Source organism: Zeus faber (assembly GCF_960531495.2).
Source record: "Zeus faber genome assembly, chromosome: 16".
In the NCBI taxonomy this organism is placed as follows: domain Eukaryota; kingdom Metazoa; phylum Chordata; class Actinopteri; order Zeiformes; family Zeidae; genus Zeus; species Zeus faber.
In genome coordinates, this window is record NC_137202.1 from 7062200 (window position 1) to 7080727 (window position 18528).

The 18528-nt window shown below is 44.0% G+C and overlaps 1 protein-coding gene across 1 annotated transcript; it reads left to right on the top strand.

Moving 5' to 3' along the window:
• Positions 1 to 241: 241 nt before the first annotated feature.
• On the top strand, positions 242 to 17901 carry ikzf1 (IKAROS family zinc finger 1 (Ikaros); the record flags this gene model as incomplete). Its single annotated transcript, XM_080016243.1, is given in 11 exon segments — positions 242 to 289; positions 291 to 342; positions 422 to 470; positions 472 to 626; positions 6307 to 6360; positions 6499 to 6609; positions 11452 to 11718; positions 14073 to 14240; positions 15108 to 15233; positions 16238 to 16372; positions 17186 to 17901. Coding segments are annotated over 11 exon segments (1866 nt in total). The 5' UTR covers positions 242 to 256.
• Positions 17902 to 18528: the final 627 nt, after the last annotated feature.

An 18528-nucleotide genomic window follows, 5' to 3' on the forward strand; every position in this document is an offset into this window, starting at 1 on the left:
AATAGCGCTACAGAAGAAAAAGAGAAAAAAGAATCTAATTATATGGGAAAGACAAACAGTTGTGTTAATTTCATGGACTGTCTCAGCGTGCCAGAACAGGTGACAAGTGGGGGGTGGAGGGGGACGAGCTGCGGGGGTGGGGGGGGGGGGGGGTACTGCACATATGCAAGAGAGAAGTGAAGTCCCCATCCAGAAATAAATAAATAACCAATGAATGGTCCATGCACTCTGCTGTGCGCCTCATCCCATCTCATGCATGGCTGCCAGTGATGGTCCACTGGGTGTCAGCTTTTTATTGGCACGATACAAAGCAAGTGCCAGGGGCTGCTGCTGCTGCTGGTGGTGGTGCTGGTGGTGGTGTTGCTGCTGCTGCTGGTGCTGCTGCTGGTGCTGCTGCTGCTGCTGCTGCTGGTGCTGCTGCTGCTGGTGGCTCGGCCTCTGGATAAAAGCGAGCAGGATGCCCCAGCCAAGCAGAGAGGCAGTGATGCTGGGCTGGAACGAGGAAGTGCAGTGGAGAGGGGAGGGACCCAGGGAGCTCCACGGGGCCGCGGCGGCGCTGCGAACTTCTGCACATGGAGCCGGGGAGAGTTGGAAGAACTTCATCCTGCAAACTCAAGGGATCGCAGGTACAGTGAGCGCCGTCGCGCCTTTTCCCCTCCAGAGAAGGCGACTTTGAGATTAACACTAAAAGCCTTTCATTTGCCTCCCGTTCGGGTTTTTTCTTTCTTCCTCAAGAGAAATGTTCTGGACTTTTAGCACCAGACGGGAAAATGATGTCCTTACTTTCGGGGGCAGGTGCGTCTTTCCCTGTCAGGCGCGTGTGACATAACGCATCGCGCAATTTGTTATTTATGAGTTATTATTTTGGAATATTTATTTCGAACCAAAACAGATTCTCTGCCACCACCATTTGATGGGAAAAAAAATCGGGAAATTTTGCGAATGTCCCCAATATTCCATTTTCTATTCGAAAGGGACATATATTCCTGTATCGATACATTTTGTCTGAACACAGAAGTATTAAGAAAACACCAATTTATTTGATGAAGTTATTAGACTTTTCCCCCTTTTTTCATGATACTTCCTACTCTTGGTAGAGCACCTGTTGCTCTGTGTGCGCTTCTAGTGCGCACCAAACTATCCCGCACCAAAGTGCGTTTGTTAAAAACAAAACGATTTTTTTTTTTATTAAAAAAAAATATATATATATAAAAATAAAGTTTTTAGGAAAAAAAATATTTCAGATTTTTCCTCAAACAAATGTTGGATAGGTGTCTCTGATGAAGATCTGCGACTGTTAAGATCCTGTTTTACTCTGACAGGACATAACGACACATGCGGTTTAATGCCGAATATGAACCTGTCTCGCATTAAGAAAACACATCGCTGAATTGTAAAATAAGCACTTAGTTTAGGAAATGCCACTGACTCACATTAATGTTGGGAGTGTGTGGGGAGAAAAAAGTACATGTAGGCTGGACTAATGAAACTTTTCGCACTGTTGAGATTGAGGCGGATCAGTGATCAGCTACACCCATAAAACACCCATAAAAGAACTAAGGAAATAAGTCACTGGGGGTTTTTTTTTGCGCTGCAAAAACATTACAACAATCTACAAATTAACAAGCAAAACCCCTTTGGATGTTATTTTACATTGTCCATTCGTCTGGATTTGGAAAATACATATATTAATTTATGATTTTCACACATCCTAACAATGACTATACCGAACCGACAAGGAGTTTTCGCGAGTTTAGATATCGTTCATTCTGTAAATGCGGGACATTTTTTGTTCGCAGGGGTAATTTCACGGAAAGTTTTTATTTTCTTTACATGATAACTCCCCCCCAAATCACATGAGAATCTTTGGAACAGATCTACAACTTTTTGTCCTTTTTTTTTTTTTTTTTTTTTTTGAAACATTTCAACCCTCAGTTTCACTTATATGTCCTTGCATCAAGTTGAGAGTTTTGATCTTTCACATTCTATTTAAAACATAATACATAAATAACATCCTAATTAATTAAAACATAGCTTTTATATTTATGTATGAAAAGAGTCAAAGTAATGCCATCTACATGTAGCTGTAATGTTTGCATGTATTATATCAGATTGATTACACGAGTATACCTTTTTTCTTTTCTTTTTTCCCCTTTATTTCACACTAAGTATTATTATTAATAGCACAAAAACTATTAATATTTGTTTATTCTAATGAAAATGTACTTAGTGGTCAGGCTGATCATGATTAGGAAGATCTCACTAGAATAGAGAATCATTTTATTGTTTGTAATTACCAAAGTAACTTTAATGTAATTCAATTACTTTAGAACATTGAAATATCCATTTTTGTTCTGTAATGTGTGACTAAACAAAGTCCCAAAGTCATTATGAGCCATAAACAGACGTAATGCTGTTATGGAAGGATTTTTTCCTACGATTTGCAATGGGGGAAATGGCAGATACAGTTAATCTTGTACAGCAAAAGTGCCACCATAATCCAATACTATATCCAGACAAATAGTTGAAAATAATTAAGCTGTAAGAGTGGTATTTCACAAGGTTTCAATTTAGAAAAGTCTTGTACAGCCTTCGGCACCCCTATACAGGTATATGGTACAGCTATAATCTGCCAATCTACTCTTACCTGATCCGTATATAATTTTCGTAGGATTATAGATTTACATTTATTTTGACCACTTTTACAGTTTATGGGAAGCTGAAATCTCCTGAAATCCTGAAATCTCAAATTAAAAATCTTACTTTAAAATACAATACATTAATGTCCTAAAAAGTCGAACATGAACAAAGATGCATGGGGAAAAAATATGAAATGTGAGATGTGGGTTATTAAAAAAAATGTTCTGAATACTTTCAAAATTAGACCTATATGTTGAGCAATATAAATAAATAACATGTGCACTGCCTTCCTTGTCAGAAAGAAAGCTTTGGAGGGAGAAGGTGGAAGACAGACAGACAGTTATTAAAATGATGGCTCTCTGAATGCTGAGTACTGAAGTGTGTCAGATGCAAATGAAGGAAACTTCTTTTCAACGCACCTCCACCCCCACAATACACTCCTATAATGTGTTTGCTCACCAACATTATCCACATAGCCCTAAATTTCATGAATTACAGATGAGGATCTCAATATGCATATTTATCTGAAGTGAACAAAGGTGAGCGTGCATCTCATCACACTGCGGTGTCAGACAATGTCTTTCCCTAAAAGATGGGGGGAAAAAAGGGAGCATATTTTTTTCTCATTAACTGATTTTGTGTGACAACCATCAATTCCGATGGATTGAGTATGAATCTAGGGCCTGAAATTGAAAATCTACAATTTATATGAATTATTTTATTTCATTTTGCTTGTATCATCCAAAGATCAATGTAAGGAACAGTGTAGATGAATGTCCAACATAAATGTTATCACAGTGTCTGATAATTCCAGTAGACTTGGAATGGTATAATGAGATAATAAACATTTGGTCATAATTAAGCAGTTTTTTTTATACACAGAATCCATGGTTTATCTGTTTATTTGGTTATGTGTTCAATTTAAAAAACAAAAAAGTACAACAAATTAGATATGACTTATACAGTATGTCTTAAATGAGCTCTAACATTTTGAAAGGCTTTGATAGTTTGGATAGATCAAACAAAAACTGAAGATTTTAAATGCATATATTAACTGATCTTTCCATTTAATATGTAGGGGTTACACTTTGAAAATTTTAGATTCTGACAATTCTGATTGAATTTATTTGTACACCTCCAATTCTTTGTTTTCCTGTGGACTACCACCTTGATGAATGAGGTTTATTAATTGTTTTTCCTGTAGTTTTCTTGTATCTCCCGACCATGCTTCATACACACACCTACACACATGTACACATAAACACATACTATGAGCTGCTCCCGGTATCCAGAGTTTGCTGGTGTGGTCCACAGTATCTGTTAACGGTTTGGCTGTTTGTCATCTCCGCCCTGAGCCCTGGTGTGGGTTTGTACCCTACTTTAGGCAGCCCCCCCGACCCCAGACACACACACCCATACACACACACACACACGCACACGCACACGCACACGCACACGCACACGCACACGCACACGCACACGCACACACACACACACACACACACACACACACACACACACACACACACACACACACACACACACACGGCCCCCTCACCATCCGCCCAATGAGACACGCACACAGACTCACACGTATGCAGACACATGCACGCACACAGCGGAGAACTGTGAATTCTACGAAGCCACAAGCCTCTTCCTGCCTCTCCTTCGCTCATCGTGCTCAGACCAAAACTTTTCCAATCCGACGCAGAATCTATTAGACTCGCAGCCTTCGCCGGGACTCCCGCTGCACTCCCGTGACCTTGCAAAAAGGTTCCGCCACCGCTGCACCGCCACGCCGCCTGCAACTCACCCTTGTAACATTGAAAATAATTCAGGGATTTTTTTTATTGTCGGCTCAGAGTTTTCAATTGAGGTAAAAAAAACGTAGAAAAGGTTTTGGGACACTTCGGTTCGAAGGGTCATATTTGTACGCAGCGAATGCCTGCCTTAGGCGGGGAAGGTGACTGAAATGCAACCTTGAGATCCAATGGAACACTCGAAGCAAACTCTTAGAAGACCCCCAAACCGTACGGAAACAGCCTTTGAGCAGACTACTTCCTGAATGTTGCACCTTGCTTTCAACATGCGTAGACAAGCGGGCTGTGGTCGATTATAGGAATATATGTGTCAAAGCCGCCCCCCCCCCCCATACGACACATCAATATTTCTCCTCTCACCATCTGCCCAATCACATGAGAATACCCCCCCCCCCTCCAAACTCCAGATGCTTAAGACTGGTGGCGCTCAGTGCTGTAGTTCAGCATAGTGGCACGCAACACCCAATATGCTTAACAAATCATCTGCACCAATGACCCTTTGCACCCCCCTCCTCCACACACACACACACACACACACGATCACACACACACACACACACACACACACACACACACACACATTTGTGTCCAGGGTGTCTGCGGCGGTCAAACTCCTGACTTTACATCGCCGGTCCACAGAACGCTGTGTGTTGCGACAGAAAGGCACCATCGCTTCCCACTATTTGTTCCAAATGTGTGGAGCCATCTGTCAGTAAAACAGGAAGACCTTGGTTCCCCTTCTCCCTCGGGCTTGTTTCGCTATTTTCAGGAGCGCCACGTCTCCCCGTGCGGCTGCCTGGACTGGGCAGCGGCCCCACCGAGGGTTTCTTGAAGTGGCGGCGCAGGGGCAGAGGCTGCTGGGCCCATCTGCCGCGGGCTTGAGGGGCCATCCATTATTAATGGGGCCACGTGCACTGGTGACTCCTCAGATATTCAGCCCTGGCCAGACGAAGTGCTCTGTACTTGATCGCCTCGCCGTGTGAAAAAAAAAAAAAAAAAAAAGAAAAGAAAAAGAAAAACGAATTCTCTCCCCTTTGGCCTGCTTGGGTTTTTCTATCTCCGTGTCCCTCTCTCTATCTCTCTTTCTCTCTCTCTCTCTCTCTCTCTCTCTGTCCCTGTCTGTCTTTCTCTTTCTCGCCCCTCCTTCCTGTTGCGCGGGCTTGCCCTGGGTTCCACACGTCGTCTCTCCCCTCTGCGTTACGGTGGCCCTCCGCCTCTGCGTCGCTCCGCCGCGTGTCTCCGTCTCTCCGTCCCCCTCTTTCTCTCTCGGGTTCTCTGCCTTTTGTTTCTGATTGAGGCTCGCACGCGTCTGTGCGCAGGGCCGCGGGCTCAGCGATGCGTGCTCAGTAAATTAGAGAGAACACGAGTGCCGATCAGCTGGGCCCGGCAAGCGCCCGCATCCTCAGTGACCTGAGGCCAGTTAATTTTCTGCTTAATTTTGCGGCAGTCAGTTTGCATTTTTGCATGATTACGTGGCAGGAAATTAACAATAAATAACAAATGTGGTCTGAAATCCTGTTTCCGGCAGCACCCCCCCGCACCCACCCTCCACCCTCCAACCCCCACCCTGCAGCCGAGCGGCTCAGACGGAGCCGAGCCACTCTCCCGGCGCGATCCCTGTGTCACACTTGTAATGAAAATGTCTGTAATTCTTTGTAATGTAATGTGGGAGAAAGTGGTGCGTCGGCGCCTGTGACAAGAGCGATCTCGCCGGGGTGACGGAGTCGCGCCGAGAGGCTTCACCCCTTCCGTCCGCCTGAGATTTTTTTATAATGCCTATAATGTTTCCCCAGAGTGCTCTTGATTAAACTTACGGCCATCTACATCTCCATTTCTCTCCCATTAGAGTACCTGCATCGAATGGAGACAGAGGAGGCACAGGAAATGTCCCAGATGCCAGGTAAAGAACTACCCACCGCGTGACTGCAACCTCGGGCGGAGCGGGGTAGAATGTAGACACAATAGGCCCTAAAAGTTATAGTGGACACATTGATGGGTTCTGTGAGTGACGGTGTTTCGCTGGCTTCCGCCTCTGCAGGCAGGGGCAGCCCTCCCAACAACGATGCGTCCGAGGAGGCGGAGGAGCCCATGGCCATCCCAGAGGACCTGTCCGCCACCTCTGGCCTCCAGCAGAACAGGGGAGACAAAGGTACAACCGGAGAAACCGTGCTCCCCTTTTTTCAGGGGGTGGACGGTGGTGACTAAGTTCACCTACAACTGTCATTTAAATATATTTTTAGCCAGATAAAAATAAGAATAAATTACATATATATATATTTTTTTCTTTAATAAACGAGTATAGGAAAATGTTGTATTATTGCTAATTATAAATGATTGATATTATTGTTCTGAAGTATGCAGCTGTAAGGTGTGAAGCAGCAGTGCCTTCACATTCAGCGTCATTTTGAGACGAGAATACTTTTCCACATGAAAAATCCTTAAAATCAGAAAACGTACCATTACCAAAATCACCCAATCTTGCCAGGGTAAAATTAGGACGCGACTTTATCGAAATATCCTGAACGTGCTTTAATAACTTTAATTCCGTGCACATCCAGTGGGAGACATTTGCTTTTCTAAATCCCTGGTAGAACATTGCTTTACATCTACACAGAGTTGCATTTAGGTCATTGGCAAAGGAGAGATTAAAACACGCTCTTTCATCCATGGCATGTCATTTATAAACAGAATCTTAGGGAATAGCTAATGTGGCCTTGATTTGGTGATGTGAACATTAAGCAAGGGAATATCACATCGTTCATATCAGGGAGGAGATTGGTTCGGGGATTCACATCTGAAGCACAAGCTTAACTCGGGACGCGAGCTGGTGTGTCACAGACCAGGAAACGTCTTAGATCGAGGTTTGAAAAGATCCTGATATTTTTTTTATTAAAAAAAAAAAAGCAAACCCGCAGGAAATGACAAGCAAATTTTATTGCACGCTGAGGGGATTCAGACTTGAAACAGTGATCTAGCTTTCATTCATTTATTGGTGCATGGACTCTATCAGTACTTGGATAATCCTATTTATTATTATTAAATGTTTAATCACCATCTGACAATACCTGGATTCTAATATGTCCCTGTAGATAGTAACTGGAATGAGAAGAGAATTTGACGGCAAGTGTTTTTCCACTTCTCCAGATAAGGGCGCAGATAAGGCTTTAGAGCGCCGCACATGTCAAACACACATGTGAGAGGAAACTGAAATAGGATGTGTAAGAGTTTCCTAAGAAGTGTAGTTTCAACACGCCTGGAGATAAAGTGTTAAGGAACCGGGCGGCGCTCTGAGATCAGCGCTGTGCATCGCTGCGGGTCGCACACCTGCGCGCACACACACACACACACACACAGACACACACGTACACGCACACACACACACACACACACACACGCACACACACACACACACGCACACACACACACACACACAACCACACATACACATATATTTATATATATATATATATATATATTTACACACATTTACCCACAGACACATATTTAACACAGATACGATCTGATAAACTTTCTCCCGCTTAAAACTAAGATGGCGTCTATTTCAACTGCAACTCAACTCATTATCAATGACATAACTAGTAATAATAATTATTAATGATGTGTTACGATGTTTTAACTCGACTACATTGGAATGAGGGAGCTCTATCATTGTGACCCCAAGCACAACAAGATGCTCAAGACATGTATGTGTTCATCTCATTGCAGCTGCCTGTCTCCATAGTCTATCACACACGCTTCACACACGCTTCACACACGCTTCACACACGCTTCACACACACACACACACACACACACACACACACACACACACACACACACACACACACACACACACACACACACACACACACACACACACATACACACAGAATTCCGAATGAGGGTGACAGAGAAACTTGAGTAAGGGAGATCTCTGGTTTGGTCTCCCATAAGAAATTGATTTATATCTGTTATATTTGTATCTACCTGTTATATCTGTTATATTTTGTGCAAATTTGCTTTTGTTGTGCAGGGGGTTGTGGTCCAGAAACCTCAAAATACCATTTAAAAAGGTCAACTTTCTAGGCCAAGTTGTTTTCCTCTCACCGCTTTGGCTTGTCTCCTGTGCAAATTTGAATTTCACAGTCCTGTGATCCAAAAGGTTACTATTACATCGACTACTAGTACCACTATGTTGAAATCCCAAAGCATTTCAGGAATTGTATTTAAATCTCCACGGTGCGCTGCGCTCTATGCCAGGTCTGTTCTCACACACAGACACTTAAATTATATTACAAACGCCTTTGGCTTCCAGTACTTTGTTGCGTTGGCCTAAACTTTCTTGGCACTAATTGTATTGACTTGTTTTCCTATCTTGTGTGCTTGTCAAATTGTTCGATGCATAAAGCTGCTACGGGGAGACGAAAAGGTCAGCGCGGAACGGGGGAAGATTCACACTCTAAAATGATGAAGTTTTTTTTCTTTTCTCGCTCCCTCTCTCACACGGGGCCCATTTCTATTTCAGACAGATTGTATCTGTGCTGTCAAGTTCCCAAAAATGTGAAAGTTTCAAAAAAAAGTGCGAGGGAGAGGCAGACTGTGTTTTCCGTGTTCCTCATGACGAGTGTGTTGATGGCGTGGTTTCAGCACATGTGGTTCCACTACCTTGCACACTGAGCTATTTTCAGGCAGTGAGAGCAGAGCGAGCCTGTAACAGGAACTTCCAGTCGGCCACCTCTACTTCCACACTGCGCAGCCAACGCAGCAGCGTGTCTCCAAATGGTTATCTGAAATGCTGGTCTTACATGTATTGTAGATTTTACATGTACATATACTGAAATACATTTGAGACCGTTTCAGATATTTTGCCTTTTCTGGATTTTTCAACGCAAATTCGAATTTCTTTACTCGGTGAATAACCGCCATTTTATCTATAATCTGTGGATAACAAAGGCGTTTTTGCCATGCCTTTTGTTTGTCCTCCCTTGGTTATATTATCATGCTTCACAAAATGGGTAAATAGGGATGTGCCACAGTTGTGATATCAAGTAAAAGCTCTTCTTCCTATTCCCGATTTAGTCGCAACTTCCCCATATTCCTGAGAAACTGCAGCCCAGCAGTCATGGTTCCCTTTGCCTTAAACGGCCCAGTCCTGCCTGGTTCCTCAGCTCACCTTTTTTTCCTCAGTGGCAACCTCAATAAAACCTGATTCATGAGAGCCCCTATTTAAAAGGCACAATAGCCTTAGTTTTGTGTATTTATTCACGGTTGGTGGTTTTTGGGCGAATTGGTTTTATTTTCATGGCAGAGAGAGCAACGTTTTGAGAGAACACAACACATTACTACATATAGTCATGGATTTTATATTTTATTTGTATTTGAACTGACACTCGTGTGAGTTTTTTCAATCACTATTTGATTTTGACGATTAGGAAACATGTGCCTCGAATCGTCCAAAGCCTTTCTGGATTCTCTGGAGACCTCCTTTGGGGGTCTGGCATCCCGGGTTAGGAATCACCGGTCGAGAGCCAGCTTGATACATTGCACCTCCAAGGCCTTATAAACATCTTGGAAATAAAAATAAATACTTTTTTGAACAGGATTTGACCAAAAAAACTGCTTTAGTCAGCCTTCCCTAAATCAGTATCCATCTCCAGCAGTTATGACATTCGATAACTGAAAACCCAGAGGTTATCCAAAATATTTATTCGATGTACCTTCTTTTTGTCCCATTCGAAGGACAACCGTTGATGCTACGAACACATTTATATGCAGGGTTGTCATTGAATATGAAATAAAATCACGGAGATTGTGAGGAGCGGCTGAACATGCGAAGCCCGCACTAAACATTTTGGGATCCTGTCACATTCGTGTTGCAGGTCACACACGGCAGGAGTGTTGTTCCTCCGCTGTCTGTCGGTGAAAACCTCAAAAAACAAGCGAAAAACAACAAAAGAAAAACAACAGCCTGTTTCAGTTACAGCCAATTCCTTGTCCGTGCTTCCCTTTCTGTCACTTCTCCATAATTCTTGGTATTTCAGTTAGACAGGCTGAAGCTTCCCCTTTTTCCCATAGATTCCTATATTTCATGATTTCCTCTTCTTCCTCTTGTACAAACAGAGGTAAAGACATGGGGAAATCGGGCTGCCACGGTGACATGCAAAACCACAGGCCTGTCGACGTGGGACTTGCGAGATTTTGAGCTCTGTCAAATGTTGCCAAAGCCACAAGCGCTTGGCCTGGGAGAGAGAGCCTGACCGCTCCGCACACGGGACACTTCCCTATTCAGAGAAGTTGGGAGCAATGCATATATATATATATATATATATATATATATATGTGTGTGTGTTATATACACTGTATACACTGTATACATACATATAGGGTGGGCGATATTGACAAAATATCACAATTTTTCTTTTGACAAATACCTTGATATTACTAATTTTGACGAATATTTCGTAAGATAGAGAGATATTTAGACAAAAAGAAACAATCATTTGTAATGTGGATTGCTTAGAACAGCAAGAACAGCCTCAACCCATGACGTTCAGAAAATAGCATTATTTGAGAGAGGGAGAGGGTGAGAGAGAGAGAGAAAGAGAGCGAGAGAGGCTGCACTCCCTTTTGGTGTAACGTACACCACCGGCGTCCCCAGCATCACGGTTTCCTGTCTCTCTGTTTCCTGTTTATCTTGCTGTCGTTTGTTTTACGAACGTGTGATGGTGTCAGATGGAGATGCTCCGTGCATTTCCTCATCCCATCGACGAGCGACTCTCTCAAAGCCCAAGATGTGTTATCCATCTCCACATTCTGCATATTTGTGTATTTTACCTTTTCAATTCCACCTGAGATTTACACTTGGAGATTTTCACTCTTGTAAATACGGATATAGAGCTTTATGTATTTCACGGTGTAGCACTTGTGTGAGATGATGACAGAACCATGCCGGGATTCTAAACAGTGGCCACCCCCTTGCCCTCTTTTCCAGCCTGTAACATTAAAGTTGAGGCGCGCAGTGACGAAGAGAATGGGCTCGCCAGTGACGTGAATGGCGAGGAGGAGGAGTGTGCGGAAGACTTGCGCGTGCTCGATGCCTCAGGGGCCAAAGTGAACGGCTCGCAGGTGGGCCCCGACACCAAGGCCTTCTCCTCGGCCGGGGGCATCCGTCTCCCCAACGGGAAGCTCAAGTGCGATATCTGTGGGATAGTTTGCATTGGCCCCAATGTGCTGATGGTGCACAAGCGAAGCCACACTGGTAAGACATTGCGATACTTTTCGCCCTTCCTTCCATGTTTACTGTGTGCTGTGTGACCGACGCCGGGGGTCCGCTACCGCCCACCAGCGTCAGCTACCGCCCACCCGCACCCCCCTCCCCCTGTATAGCGAGCGGGAGCGTCTTATAGGGCAGTGGTTCTCAACGTGGGTTCCGGGGTCCACCCACTAGGTTCCTTCAAGGTGCTCCATGGGGGGTCAACGGCTAAATTATTAATAGTTAAGCTTCGCCTTTATTCAATTTACAAGACGTTAGCACCATTACAGAATGTACAGCAATGACTGTTTTGAACCTAGTTTCACCGTTATCTCTGTAACTATAGTATAGACAGGTTGGGAAGCTTGGACTCAATCACATCTAACGATAGAAATCCTCTCAGATTGGGGTCCCAGAGGCTCAGTCCTTCATACATAAAAATGGTTGAGAATCACTGTTTTGGGGCGTATAGTAACCTATTCACTTCCTTTAGGACGTCACATTATGTTACACATTATGTTAAGCCGAGTAGTACACGTGAAGTCACGAGGTCAAGAGATTAAATAACACTTCATTAATCCCCTGGGAGAGAATCAGGAATATATATGTAAACGATCGCACCGCTTTCATTTCCAATGGTTAAATAATGGGCTGAGATGGTTTTCTGAGGTGGTCCTCCACACAAATGAAGCCGGAGGAAATCAAAACGGCGTCAAAGCGTACGCTAATTGAAAGCGCAGGCATTTACTGTAATGGATACCTAGACGTTATCCAAGCCACTTGAGTAACAGTGTTGGTTGAAGTGGAAGAGTTTGAGGAGATTGTTGTAATTTAAAGCAACCTGTGACTCACCCGTGACCACCACCGTCCCCGTGCAATTAGCTGCATACGGACTGTACACAATATGAAATAGAGTTTGATCTTATCATTTGGAGTTATTATTGTTCTCTAAATTATTCCTGATTGACCCGATGGCCGCTTGTTGTGTCGTACAAGTGCAGGAGGAGATACATACATTTCGAGAAACACAGCAGCTGGGAAACGTGATGTCTGTCGCAATTAAATGGAATCCCCGCGAAATTACAATGATACGACTATTAAAAGTTTTTTTCGCATTTCCAAATTGATATTCTATTCTAATGAGCCCAAACCAGTGGTGGGGAACATTTTTTGAAAAAGGCACTTAACTGTCGAGCTTTAGAAAATAATGAAACCCAAAATGGAAGAAAGGAACACTAGGCTAATGTAAATGCAAAAGAATGTACAATAAAGGATATAATGAAGTGCCTCCTATTTAAATAGAAAATATTCTGGGGTGAGTCTTTGCTCCTGAAATGCATTTTTAATGAGTTTCCTTTTTTATATTTTTTTGCTGCTTCACTGGTGAGTCGTATTTTATAGGGGGCCTTTGAAAAAAAAGCCATATTAAAACGTTCTCAGAGAATGCCACAACACTCGGAGAGGCTGGATATTGGTTTATTTCAGACGCGCTGATCAGGAAGACTGGCTCTCAACACAAAGTGTTTCCTTTCGCTTTATTCAAATAAGGCTGAATTTGCATTGTGATGTGCGGCTCTTATTTTAGAGACGAAGAAGAGGAAAAAATGAGATTTTCAGATCAAATTGACCTAAGCAATGGTGCATTACGGAACTGGCAGGCTGAGTCTGAGAGGCTGTTGTTCGATCAGAGCGCCAGAGCTCAGCGGGCCAGGGATGGTGTGTGTGTGTGTGTGTGTGTGTATGTGTGTGTGTGTGTGTGTGTGTGTGTGTGTGTGTGTGTGCGTGTGTGTGTGTGTGTGTGTGTGTGTGTGGGAGTGTGTGTTATGCAGAAATGGAGTGTCGCTCTGCTGTGAAATCTCTCCTGGACGGTTCTCTTGTTGTTGTTTTTTTCCGAGTGGATCCGTCATCCGCCGTGTTCCGCTGTTGGGGATCCTTGTAGTGCGAGCGACCCCACATCCACACGGCGGCGGCCAGATCCCGTGGCTGCTTAACTGAATGCTGTTTGGTTTTTATCACTGTCAGGGAGGGGATGAAACACAATACATTTAAATGGAAAAGGGAAAACAATGTGGGTAGGGGGAAAAAAAGGTCCCTTTCGCACAGTTAAAAAATTGCAGCACAAGTTACAATTTGGTAGCAGGAAGGGCACGATAGTTTTTCATGCTCCCACCCATCACGAGCCCAACACTGACCTGCTGTCCTGACGCGAAAGAGATCTGAAATATTTACCCCCAGAATGTATACAATATTACCCTTGACAAATTACTCACACCTGTGTGTGTGTGTGTGTGTGTGTGTGTGTGCGTGTGTGTGCGCGTGTGCGTGTGCGTGTGTTTTCTCGCTCCCGCTCCCATCCTCAGGCGAGCGTCCGTTCCAGTGCAACCAGTGCGGAGCCTCCTTCACCCAGAAGGGGAACCTGCTGCGCCACATCAAGCTGCACTCGGGAGAAAAACCCTTCAAATGTCACCTGTGCAACTACGCCTGCCGCCGGAGGGACGCCCTCACCGGGCACCTGCGCACGCACTCGGGTTCGTATTTTCTGCGTCGCCGTGGCTGAAAATAAACCTGTATACTTTATAACGGGGGAGAAGTGATTAATCGAACAATCACTCAACTGGTTGACAGAAAATGTATCTCAAACATTTTTTCAATTCAGTTATCTTTTAAATGATAGATCATTACTTATCATGTAAAATGCTCTAATTTGCACATTTATCATTTTATTGATTTATTTTGCCTTTATTTAACCAGGAAGTCCCATTGAGATCAAAAATCTCTTTTACAAAGGAGACCTGGCCAAGCCAGCCATACAAAATAAACTATATAATACACGTACATGATGGACAATGAACAATAAAACAGAATGACAGCTACTCAAGCACAATGTTACATTTTAAATATAATTTGTGTTTTGGACTGCTGGGTAGACATATCAAGCAATTTCAAGATGTGGGAGGCTGAGAGTGATTATAACCAGCATTTACTATTACTATTTATTATCATTTTGGAACTAGATTATTCCCATGTTCAAATATATTACTCACATAATTAAATATAACTAATTGGGAACAAGAGTTTAAATTATATACCAGATCAGATTAGAGCAGATCACTTTAAGCACTTTGGCCGGAAACATCTACCAAACTGTGAATATGACAAGGGGAAGTATTAGGCATTGTCTTGCATCTTTAACCAGAGATGCATTGCAGCCATATTTTGCGGAAGTGTCATGTCAATAAAATGGTTCATTACTATTCACAACCACACTGAAGTCCACACTGTAGTCCACACTGTAGTCCTACCATGCATTCTTACGAGACTTTGTCACAATCCCTGCAACTTCGAAAAATGTTTGTGTGGTGCATCGTATCTAATTGCCCTGTTTATTGCTGTAGTTGGAAAACCCCACAAGTGTGCATACTGTGGGCGGAGCTACAAGCAACGCAGCTCCCTGGAGGAGCACAAGGAGCGGTGCCACAACTACCTCCAGTGCATGGGACTGCAGAACAGCATCTACACCGGTCGGTGCCTCGCAGGGACGCAGCGCACACCTCCACCCGAACGCACAATGACCCAGTTAATCCTCGGCGCAGCACCCGTCGCTATGTGCACAACCCCAGTGCACCGCGTCCGCAGTGTTGCAACGACAAATTGATTCAGCGGGTCACACCAAATTCATGTCATCCGCGTGACTGGTCTGCAGGTCCTTAAAAATTCTTAAAATGTCTTAGATTCGGTTATACGCAGATGAGGCCTTCGGAGTCATTAAATAGTCTCAACTTTGAATTGATGTACTCTGAATTTCAACATAAACTTTAGTTCAAAGCGAGTCAAGTTCTGCATCAGTCGTTATTTCTGATGTTATAAAACCTTAAGCCGGAATACTTTCCTTCATACTTACATGCTGCTGTTCTAGATTAACCCAGCTGACTTAACACTCACCTGTCATTCCATTCATATGATTCCTTTTATTCCGCCTCTTAATCACTGACCTTGCTATCTGACCTAAGGGAAACTGTGTCGTAATAACAGTTAACAGAATGATTTATTTTATAACCTTCCCTTTATCTAACAAATATTTACTTCTGCCCTATACTAAATTTACAGTACTTACCTGCAAGAATGTATTATTGAATAAGAGAAAGGTGATCCAAAGATCAGTGTTAAATTTCATTCCAATTTGACTTCAAAAGTTCTTAAAAGGTTTTTATATTGATTCTGATATCTGCAGACACGGTGTGAAAATCGTCTCTGATTTAAAAAAACCCCCAAAAAAACGTTTTAACCCATTTATTTGTACTTATTTCGATTTTTTTTTTTGCATGAACCCTTTGGGGTCAATGTCAATAGACACGTTAACGCCGATCCCTGTGCTTCACATGCGTCAGAAGAGCTCTCTGCTCTGGAAGAAGAAAAGTCTCCTCTTACACCAATCCATCATTTTGAACAGATCCAAAAAAAAAATAATAATAAAAAATTAAAAAAATTTGAATCTAAAAATCGTATTTTCTGTCTTGCTTTCCAGTAGTAAAGGAAGAAAGCAACCAGAATGAGCAGAGGGAAGACTTAAGCCAGACGGGATCTGACAGAGCCTTGGTGCTAGACAGACTAGCTGTTAATGTAGCCAAACGTAAGAGCACTATGCCACAGAAGTTTGTGGGTAAGGGCTGAAGTCTGCTTCCTTTGTATTCAAACACTGCTGTTCCTTGTTGCTTAAAACTCTGCTTGTCGTGACAGATTGTCTTCTGTGTCAGCATGATGTGTTTTCCTTTGCCACCCTGGCTCTGCAGACCACATGCAGTGTAGGATCAACACGACCGGCATGCACTCTTAGAAAATAAAGTACGGCATCGCACCTTTAGGCGTGCGATTGGCTTGGTGCGCCGGCAGTACCCTCCCGGGTGCCGTCGTTGTGTCCTTGGTGTCCTTGTCCTCGTCCTTGTCATTTTGTACCTCTGGTGACGAAAGGAGGCGCATTTGGCCTTTACAGGGTACTGCCGGCATCATCAAGCTTTTGCACCACTAAATACAGCACAATGCTGTACTTTATTTTCTGTGTGTGTGTGTGTGTGTGTGTGTGTGTGTGTGTGTGTGTGTGTGTGTGTGTGTGTGTGTGTGTGTGTCCCTTCAAAGGGTTTATGTATTGTTTGAATCACCTTGAAATAGTTATGGGTTGATTTGTATTATTATTTACTATTCTACGTCCTTTAAGAGATGACTTGATTTGTGTAGATTATTCAATTGTTTCTATGTAATTGCTGTTTTCGGCTGACCAGTCTGAGCTAAAATAAAAATTAAATTTCATTCTCCAACGTATGAGACAATGAGAGAACAGTGAAAACCCACAGTGGAAATAAGGAGTCAGTGATATTAAAGTCAAAATGATTTCTGTCTCACGACATTAGAGCGGTAGGTGTAATGTCCAGAGGGTAAAGTGGTCTCACGTTCCCTTCCTATGTCTCCTTGCTCTCAGGGGACAAACGTCTCTCAGACCTGTCCTTCGAGGGGGGACCGGGGGAGCTGATTCAGCCCCACGTCATCGACCAGGCCATCAACAGCGCCATCAGTTACCTGGGGGCCGAGTCGCTGCGGCCACTGGTGCAGACCTCCCCGGCCTCGTCCTCCGACGTGACCCTGGGCTCCATTTTCCCCCTCCACAAGCCCCCGTCGGTCGGCCACACCGGGAACAACCACGGCCTGTCGGCCAAGGACAGCGCGGCCGAGAACCTGCTGCTGCTGTCCAAGTCCAAGTCGGCATCCAGTGAGAAGGACGGCTCCCCCAGCCCCAGCGGGCAGGACTCCACCGACACCGATAGCAACAACGAGGACCGTCCTTCCGGCGGCGGCGGCGGCTCCGGGCTCATCTACCTCACCAACCACATCACGTCGGGGGGCCGCAATGGCGTGCTGCCCCTGGTGAAGGAGGAGCAGCAGAGGCAGTACGAGGCCATGCGGGCCAGCATAGAGATGGCGTCCGAGGGCTTCAAGGTGGTGACGGGCGGCGGCGAGCAGGTAAGGGCGTACCAGTGCGAACACTGCCGCGTGCTGTTCCTGGACCACGTCATGTACACCATCCACATGGGATGCCACGGCTTCAGAGACCCCTTCGAATGCAACCTCTGCGGCCACCGCAGCCAGGACCGCTACGAGTTCTCCTCTCACATGACGCGGGGGGAGCATCGCTACTGAGCAGCAGGAAAAAAGATGTGCAGAAGGAAATACACCCGACATTCACACGCGCGCATGCACACACACACACACACACACACACACACACACACACGCAGACGCACACACCACACACACACACACACACACACACACACACACACACACACACACACACACACACACACACACACACACACACACACACACACACACACACACACAAGATCAGATGAGTTAAATATTGTAAAATACACTGTCATCATTTTAATACTAATTACAGTATGCATGTTTGTAGAACACAGTTAAAAGATTGAACATTGAATTCTTTCAAGCAAGTCAAATTATTTATATTTCATATGAAATACCACGAGAAGGAGGCAAATTCATCTGATTTGTTTCATTTTCATTCTCAAAAGACTCAAGTTATCGTGTTTGGTTTATACAGCTTGCAGTATAGACTGTGGGACTGAAGTCGTTTATTTCAGTAAGCATCTGTAAAATGTGTATACTCGTGTCTCCTCTTTCTCATATAGACATAGCGATTTTTCTTTTTCTAGTTTTAGAATTGATGAATGATTTCTTCCGTCGTATCAATTTACTGAACTGTTTGAAATGTCTACGAGTGAAACGCTTGCAACACAAGCA